Source organism: Notothenia rossii, assembly GCF_949606895.1.
Source record: "Notothenia rossii genome assembly, chromosome: 11".
NCBI lineage: Eukaryota > Metazoa > Chordata > Actinopteri > Perciformes > Nototheniidae > Notothenia > Notothenia rossii.
Window position 1 is genome coordinate 25,991,300 of NC_136910.1, and position 9,438 is coordinate 26,000,737.

At 40.6% G+C, this 9,438-nt stretch overlaps 1 protein-coding gene across 2 annotated transcripts in view; it reads right to left on the reverse strand.

Moving 5' to 3' along the window:
• The window catches only part of LOC307024255 (uncharacterized protein), a 39,996-nt gene extending 32,524 nt beyond the window's left edge, over nt 1-7,472 (reverse strand). The window contains exon 1 of one of the 2 annotated variants that reach the window (XM_079658226.1): nt 7,009-7,472. In XM_079658226.1, the coding sequence (XP_079514352.1) occupies nt 7,009-7,024 (16 nt within the window). In that variant the 5' untranslated portion in view covers nt 7,025-7,472. Of the gene's footprint in view, nt 1-6,982 lie in introns of both variants that reach the window. The other variant, XM_079658228.1, reaches the window with a different exon arrangement.
• Nucleotides 7,473-9,438: the final 1,966 nt, after the last annotated feature.

The window sequence follows — 9,438 nt, forward strand, 5'->3', positions numbered from 1 at the left end:
CAGGTGACCTGTCTCTCTGATGGTAGGGTGTGTTTTCAACACACTCTCACTCCATAATCGTCCAGGAGCGACGTTTGGTCAGGGTCCCGTGGCGTGCAGTTGTGACGCTCCTAGGCTCCTTCAGCTTCATAAAGGGACCCAAATAGCTTTCAACTGATTGCAATGTATTCCCATCTGCTGCGGGATTTGACGCTCATGGAAGCACGGCATTTGTTTGTGTCGGCTGCCCTTAAAGGCAATGTGTACGTCCATTCCCATTGGATAACGTAGAATTGTAAACCCGGAACTAAGTATTCCCCTTACTGTCGATTGATTTTACAGTGATATCTGCACTACTCATCGACTAAAAAACACCAGATTATCCTTGTTAATTACACAACATTGATTGGTTTAAATTGTGTGCAATGTTTTTGTATTTTTCCCCTTCGATTCGGAGAAACAAATATTTTTTCGGAGTAAAGGATGGCAGAAGACACTACACTACCCAGAATTCCCAGCTATCGTTTAGGACTACACCATGGGCTCTGTTTGACAAACCCCGTGATTAATTCTCAAGCTCTGTGATTGGTTGACCTCCAACTGCATTCCATATGAAAAAAAACGTTTCGTAAAAGTTAAAATCATACTTTATTCAGCAGTGCTTGCTTTACTCTTTGAAAGTCATCACATGAATGCATTGTAATAAATGTTTCGGCTGCATTAAATATATTTGCACATCTGTCGTATAGTTCTTTATTTTTATTTATCTACAGAGATGGGGCTCAGAATAGACCGGAAATTATTCTTTTACCGTTCAGTTTGAATTTCACAATAAAGTTAGTAGTAATATTTTGTTTTGATATTATTGTTTTTTATTAACTACTAGACCGCTGGGTCATGTTAAGACCATCTTTTCTGTGTTGCTGTGGGTTTTTTCCATCGCTTTTGTGTTACAAATATCAAAACAATAACTAAATATATCCGTCGTAAACTAAACCAGAAACAGCAGTATATTTTATTTTGTTAACACTGTAAACTTGACAGCTTTTTAACCCAAACCACCTACTGGTTAAATCACGTTATTACATGTTTAGAGTAATGCAATACAGGTAGATTGTGATGCATTTTAACCTGTTAAACCCCGAGCCTGTTTTTCAGGTTTCAGGCTCGAAAATGACATTCCCAGAACAAATGACCATATCTTCCCTTCTAAAAGGGTTAAATTAATAATCTTTTTTCTCAAAGTAATGATAAACCTGTCAGTTGGATGTAGAAAAGTCAAATTCAATATAGATGTTTTTTATTTTAAAGAGAATTCAGATTGAACATGGTAAAAAACTGTAAATGATAGTGTCCGTCCAAAATATATTTTGTACTTATAGTGAAAACTAACCTTGGATGATGGGTTAGTAGAATAAAAGCTTTAGGAATCCAAAGTACAACATATAATAAGTACCCTGTATCAAGATTGATGCAAAACAAGTGATATTTGACATTTTTAGACAGATTTAGCAAAAGAAAACCTCTTCTAGGGCCATTTGGGTGGATTTTTCATATCTCTGGCTCCCCCTGCTGGATTTTGACATGTGACATCTCTTTCTAACCGTCAGAGCCAATAGAATCGAGGGGAACTCCCACATAGTCCTTATTTGGTCATGTGTGTGTATTATACTGCCGCATAGCCAAGACCGGAAGCAGCAGCCACTCTGGTGGCTACCCTTAGCAGCTAACTTTTGCTCTGCGATTTTTACATAAAAATTGATCATTGGATTATAAATAATTCCAATTATTGCCCAGGAACTTTATCAACCTATGGATAAACTGATTCAGCCGCGTTTTTTCTCGTTTTAATGCCATTGAACACGTCTTTTGATCAGATTAACAGCTACGGTGAGACGATCTCCCTAGAAGCTACGTAAAGGTACGTGTTGTGATGTCTGTCTTTGCTTCCCCTGTCGCAAGTTCGGATCCATCAGTGATGATACTATATACCTAAATAATCTGTGGAACCTCTGCTTTAATCGGAAATCTTGTATGTGCAGCTACGATAAGTAATAAGGGTACTTTTATCTTGAGTTCTGTGCCAATGTCCGTTAGCATTTTTCGCTAAGGGGTCATTTAGATGCTTCTTATGAGACTTGTGTTTTGTTTTGGTAAAAATGGTTTACATCGTCAGTTAGCTGAGATTATTTCCGTTAATCTGGTATAACACATTAATAGGTTCTTAAATATTAAGATCCCCTGAGACACAGTGTCCTGAAAAAAAAAACAGGATCCCCGCCGGCGGGGACCTTGGGGCTTAACAGGTTTTAATGACTGTTTAAAATGCCTTTTTCTTAATGTCTTTTATTAAAATTAACTACTTGTTCCTTGTTGCTAGGGACGCTGCTATCGATATTATTTCTGTTATGTTGTGTAACTGTTTAATGGTGTTATCTTTATTACTACCCACTTCCTCGTCAATGAATAGTGTTGGTCCACAGCGCAAACGTATTAGTTTAACAAAATCTGCATCTAAAATTGTGGCATAGATAGCCTACGTTATTTTCCCCTGTGCAATTCTCCATTTACTCAACAATAACACATAATTATCCTTGTGTTTATTTATTTGTTTGATTAATAAACACAAGTTGGAGTCCGTCAGGACCGAGGGTCGGAGCAGCTCATTTGCTTCGAGAATATTACACCCGGAAGTAAGTATTCTCTCCGCTGCGCTTGACAAACCCCGTGATCGTCCTCAAGCTCTGTGATTGGAGAGTGTGCTCCGAGGGTTACGCCGAGCGTCGAACAGCACTTGAAATGGGATGGAACCACGGCAGACTGTCCAAAACTGGATTTGAACGGGTCCAGCGCGTCCCCCCCTCCCCCCACCCCGTCCCCAGTATTAAACTGTGTACATCCCTGGAGGTTTAGGGGATAGGAAACACTCAAATTATCATATCATCATATAATTCATAAATGGGTGAAAATGGCTTGAGCCCATAATGGGCAGCATTAATATATATACCCACATGCCAGCTAAGGTCAGAAGAACCTCATTTAACAGCTGGTCTTATGTTTCTGACCCCTGTTGTTAATTGATAACATTACATTACATTACATGAATTGATAAGCCTGAAACATGCACTTGTCAAGGTTCAGAGGCAAATTTTGCAAATATGGCAGTAGCCATCGATCATCTTAAGATAAGATATACTTTATTGATCCCAAGTTGGAAACATTTGCGTTACATCAGCATGTGTAACAATTGTAAATATGCAGTGGTGTTTATTTGTAAATCATTTAGTATAATCACACAAATTCTGTGTTTTATATTTAATAATTCTGTGTTCTTTATTTATTGATTGTTCAATACCTGACAAGGCCGGAGATTAAATATCTACATACATCTTATAAGACTATAATACATATGTATAATATCAGTTAAAATAAGTGCTTCAACATAGTTAACATTGCTGGAGGTAAACACAAATATTGATAGATGTCTTGTAATGCACTATTGAGGAACCTGCGACCCAAGTTTTTCTTTCATTGCATAACTACACCGTTTGTGAATATGATATGTCATTAAACCTTAGTAAATCTTGAAATCTTGAAAGGGATGTGCAAAATAGTCATTATATACAGTCTTTAATTAACTATTAGTAGAGAATAACGAGTAATGAATATAGTTTATAGGGATCCTATTAATATCTAATAATAAAAATAATGAAATTCAATAACATGCTTTAACCACCAGGTGTCCCTTTCTATCAGCTGTGCACCTTTATGGTGTAAATACAGCCTATCTACCAATTGGATCAAATTTAAAAGTCAGCCAAATTAGTGTTGATCCTGCAAGGAGACGTATTGTGTGAAAAGAAATGTAAGATGTAGTTTAATTGCTGATATATTTATGATCCACGTCACGTTTTCAGTGTTGGCGGCAGTTCCTCATGTTTGTCTAGAAGTCTTCTCATCAGGGCTCTATAAATAGAGAACTACGGCAGATATGTAATATTTAATGCAGCCGAACCGTGTATTACAATGCCGTTATGTGATGACTTTCAAAGAGAAAACCAAGCACACTCGGAATAAAGTATTATTTAATTTTTTTTAAATGTTTTCGTTCTGTTTCCGGTATTTGTTAATGACGATGTGATGTGAGATGTGAGACTGGAATTGCACAGGGGGAAAATAACGTATCTTTAGATGCGGATTTTGTTAAACTAATAAGTTTGCTCTGTGGACCAACACTATACATTGACGGGGAAGGGGGTAGCAATAAAGATAACACCATTAAACAGTTACACAACATAACAGAAATAATATCGATAGCAGCGTCCCTTGCAACTACCTTGGTAACAATGAAAACGTTCTATGGATGCAATTTCCTGAAGTAATCTTCGTAATAACTAGCAAACTAAAGATCATGTACATCCACTGCACACATAATCTGAAATAACAACTCATATTTCTCGCATCAAATGACATCAAAACGCATTTTAATGGCCAAACTAACTTTAAAATAGGCATTTTCCGCCGAGAATAAAACTAAGTTCGGCCATGTTATTTTTACTGCAGGGAGAAATTTGAAGATTACGTGACATAGACGCCAGCCATTGGAATGAATGGAATGTAGTTGGAGGTCAACCAATCACAGAGCTTGAGAATTAATCACGGGGCTTGTTAAACAGAGCACATGGCGCTGACATGGAGTAGTCCTAAACGATAGCTGGGGATTCTGGTTAGTGTAGTGTCTTCTACCATCCTTTACTCCGAAAAAATATTTGTTTCTCCGAATCGAAGGGGAAAAATACAAAAGCATTGTACACAATTTAAACCAATCAATGTTGTGTAATTAACAAGGATAATCTGGTGTTTTTTAGTCGATGAGTAGTGCAGATATCACTGTAAAATCAATCGACAGTAAGGGGAATACTTACTTCCGGGTGTTTAAGGGCAGCCGACACAAACGAATGCCGTGCTTCCATGAGCGTCAAATCCCGCGGCAGATGGGAATACATTGCAATCAGTTTAAAGCTATTTGCGTCCCTTTATGAAGCTGAAGGAGCCTAGGAGCGTCACAACTGCACGCCACGGGACCCTGACCAAACGTCGCTCCTGGACGATTATGGAGTGAGAGTGTGTTGGTGTTGTTGGTTCCTTATTCCTGTAAGTGTTGGTTGTAAGCAGCTGTGATTGACAGACCATGGATTTTTGAGTAATGGGTAGAATAAGACTTTGTTTTCCCTGCTCCTTTCCATCATGGTCTACAAAAAAATAGCTTAAAGTGTACATGTTTGTTTTAAAATATATTGCCATGAGTGGAGTCACTATAATATAAATTAGAGCAGTAAGACTGAGCCAAGTCACTGGATTGCTGCCATTCATATAAAAAAGGGGGTCTCGGGCCGGGACTGTGGCATTGGGAGGAGCCCCCCTTCCACCACCCTCTGGTCCAACCTGGAAGCCTCCTCCCAGGACCTGCAGAGCTGCTCTGTGGTGCTGGCAGGGGGACAGTCGGCCTGCATCAGCACTGGGTCTGGTCAGGTGAGAGACGCAATCAACTTTTGAGCTATACATAATTGTTCACAGTAACTACTGAGAGGAGTGGAAAGGGATTTTGTTCTAGTTCTGAAACCGCAAATGCTACAATGATAGCAACCGGGTAAGCATTCAAAGTAAGGTGAGTAATGAAATAACTGCCACACGTATGAATAGTTAATGATTGGAAATATGTGTGAAGGCCCAATTCTAGCAACTTTTGAATCTCGGCCCAACTGCCTTTGTAACAACTTTATACTCGTGCCACACTTTTGTGTGGCTCTTGGTTTTCAGTCCGGCCAAGCAAACGGTTGGTGCCGCAGTTGAACCAACTGTGGAGGATTTGGAGGAGCGGTCACAGCAGCAGTGGAAAGTGTATTGGAAAAGGGGTTCACAATCGGACACCGGCAACGAACCAGCCAAGAAACCCCTTGGTGGAAAAGCGGTAACACTTGTGTTCAACTGGAGAATTCCGCTAGAGCAGGGGTGGGGAACCTCCGGCCTCCGGGGCGTATGCGGTCCGCGAGACCATTTGATACGGCCCTCGAGGTAGATTATAAACATACGCAAAAAAAAGAATTAAAGAAATCTAGACCGCAAACAAATTAGACAAGCGAGCGAGTGCCTGTTTTTCCTGGCCAAGGTCAGGGTCCTTGAACACAACACGAGCCTAACGTGTCATCACGTCTGACAGGGGTGTAGTGCTGACAATTGCAGTACGCATAAGGAGCCGTACACATGCCGCAGTTTTTGCGTGGCTGTGTCTTTAGTTGAAAGCCCAGTGGCGATCTGTTCATCTGTCATACTGATCATACAGTCAATAACTTTGTTGTTATTAGCATCTGGTTAGCTAGCTATGCTAACGAATATAAGAAGCTTTTTCTACAACCAGTGAGGTAAAGGCACATCTTTATATGATCAATATAGTTATACAAAAATAAGAGAATAAAGTAAAAACTGGTATAAAATTCTATATGACTGTAAAAAGTTGTTATTAATAAACAAGAATACAGTTTGAAAGGGGAGTGATTTGTAAAATATCCATAAAGAAAAAATAAATCTGTTTACAGTTCTGTTTCATATGAGAGATGTATCCATAGATCTCTTAAAGTACACCAGATTGATGCTTTTAACTTCAACATTTAAAAACACATCTTTCCCGGGGAGCATGCCCCCGGAACCCCTAGAGGAGGTTAGGTCCCCCTCAACTTAAATCATGTATGGATATGGAACTAACTACATTTGTACATATCTTGTGTCCAGGGCTCGACATTAAGGGCTGCTCGATGGCCCGGGGCCATCTAGTATTTAGCTCGGGCAATGAAGCCTCACCTGCTGGTTGCCCGATCGGGCAATCTATTATGCCAGTGTCATGCAGCTTGCAGTAATGAGTGACCCGAAAGTGAAACTAAACATATCTTTAACTAGTTACGGTAGTTTGAGAGGTAATTAAAATAGCTACGTGTGATATTCTAACCTGAAGTGTGTGTTTTGTCCGCTCACCGCTGCATGTGATCATGCAGACCTGCGTGTCGACTCGTCAGCAGCAGCTGACTCTCTCTCCCGCCAGATTAGACTTCACTCGCGTTTATGTCTATATCGATCAGATCCAGCTAGTTCTAGCTAATGATATGACTTCCTGCTTATTATAAGACACCTAAACAATAAGCGTCGCTATGCAACTGGGTGAGGCCACACAGTATAGCATTATGCATTTGTTTACATGCCCACCGGAACCCCGAGGCATTACCAACAGATCAACGCACAATCAACCCATACAGCACATCTCTTTCTCCACATTAAGTGTTAGACATTAGAATTGACTATTCTTGTCTGTCACATAAGTGGCGCAACTGAAGCGGTATTGCGCTAAAGGGAAATTATTTTGACCGAAGAGATTTAGATTTGCCAGCTAACGGGAACTCTGACGTCGCCATTTTGTGTGCTTCGCGGATGCGCTCGGCTCCTCTCGACTGCTGCTCGGGTCTGCTCGGTCAGATTCCGGATGAGGAGGCATTCGTTCGACCAACTTACAGTAGATAACATTACAAACATTTTTAACAGGGGCCATAACAGTGTAAATAATGTTTGTTTTGGCAGTTACAACTGAATTTAATGTTTTCTACTTTTTTACATCTGGGAAGGCATTTGCCTTCATCAGATGGAAAGTGTCTTGACCAACAACTTCAGTATTTCTTATAGCTATGCAGGACTTGCAAGAGAGCAAACACAAACAAGAACAAACAAACAAGTGAAATGAAGAATAACATTGAAATTGTACAATATAATATTGTGGTGGTTCATCTTATAATTCAGTCTAGAGAATGCGCCAGACAGCATCTAAGGCCTGCAAAAATCTAAATGTTCTAGGGGGAGGCCCCCAAACCCTTCGTGTGTCATTTCGTCCACGCGCATTTTTCAGGGCAATGTTTATTGGGCTCAGAGCCATCTGTAAATTAGCTTAGATGGCCCACAGGGCCATCTCCCAAAATCCTTAATGTCATGCACTGTGTGTCCATATCTTTCTGTTTTGGTGGTCGTGCCACACCGTGCACGTGCATGCATGCGCCAGTCATGGTAAAATATCTGGATTAAGAGGTTGTTTTTTCTTTGCACAGCATGAAAGAAAGGCGAAAAAAGAATGGGCTGTGATTTTAGTTTTCTTAAGCAGATGTTGAGTTCAATCATTTGTACGGCCCTCGGAGGATGTTGTTAAAATTGAAATGGCCCTTGAGAGGAAAAAGGTTTCCCACCCCTGCGCTAGAGGGATATAAGGTCATTTGTTACTGTGCAGTGACAGTGACCATATTTCTGCCTATTAGCTTTTTGCAATTGTTGCTGCTGACTTTCACGTATAGATGTTATCTTTTATTATCCTTTATGTGTTTATATTTCCTCACTCACAACCATAACTTTTTCTAAAAGTCACAATTAGACTCTTAGCTTTAGTTAAAAAAGAGAAGACAAAAAGACATACATTCTAACAAAACTCTAGCCACGAGTTCATGACAGACAGCCCCCATCTGCTGCATGAGCATGTGCCGCTATTGCCATAGCAACATTGGCCATGCATCATAAAGGTTATTTATCATGTTTTTCATACAATAATGGCATCCAAGAGGTAAATCTGTTTCCATTTGTAGCTTTTGGCTTCCTAACATGGGGCCACCAATAGGGTCCATCAGTGCAACACAGTGACGTAACCAGTGCTTAAGTAGACATGTTTTAATACAGGAGGTGAAAAGTTGAAGTGTCTCTCTCTCTCTCTCTGTGTGTGTGTGTGTGTGTGTGTGTGTGTGTGTGTGTGTGTGTGTGTGTGTGTGTGTGTGTGTGTGTGTGTGTGTGTGTGTGTGTGTGTGTGTGTGTGTGTGTGTGTGTGTGTGTGTGTGTGTGTGTGTGTGTGTGTGTGTGTGTGTGTGTGTGTGTGTGTGTGTGTGTGTGTGTGTGTGTGTGTGTGTGCGTGTGTGTGTGTGTGATGAACAGTGAACTTGGTTGAGCGTGAGAGTTCACCGTGATGTCAGGGTTACATGCAGGTCAGCCAGCGTGTGAGTGGGGGGAGGAGAGAGAGAGAAACACGTGTGCACGCGCCGCTGCACTGTGCTGAGTGTGCGCTCTCTGCAGGTGTGTGTGTGTGTGTGTGTGTGTGTGTGTGTGTGTGTGTGTGTGTGTGTGTGTGTGTGTGTGTGTGTGTGTGTGTGTGTGTGTGTGTGTGTGTGTGTGTGTGTGTGTGTGTGTGTGTGTGTGTGTGTGTGTGTGTGTGTGTGTGTGTGTGTGTGTGTGTGTGTGTGTGTGTGTAATGATAACAGTAAACACATGACCAGATCAGCTGTAGTTCTGATACAGAGACACCCTCCCTGAACTTTTATCATCACAACAGAGAAGGAAAGTAACTACATACCTGTATATATATATATATATATATATATATATCTA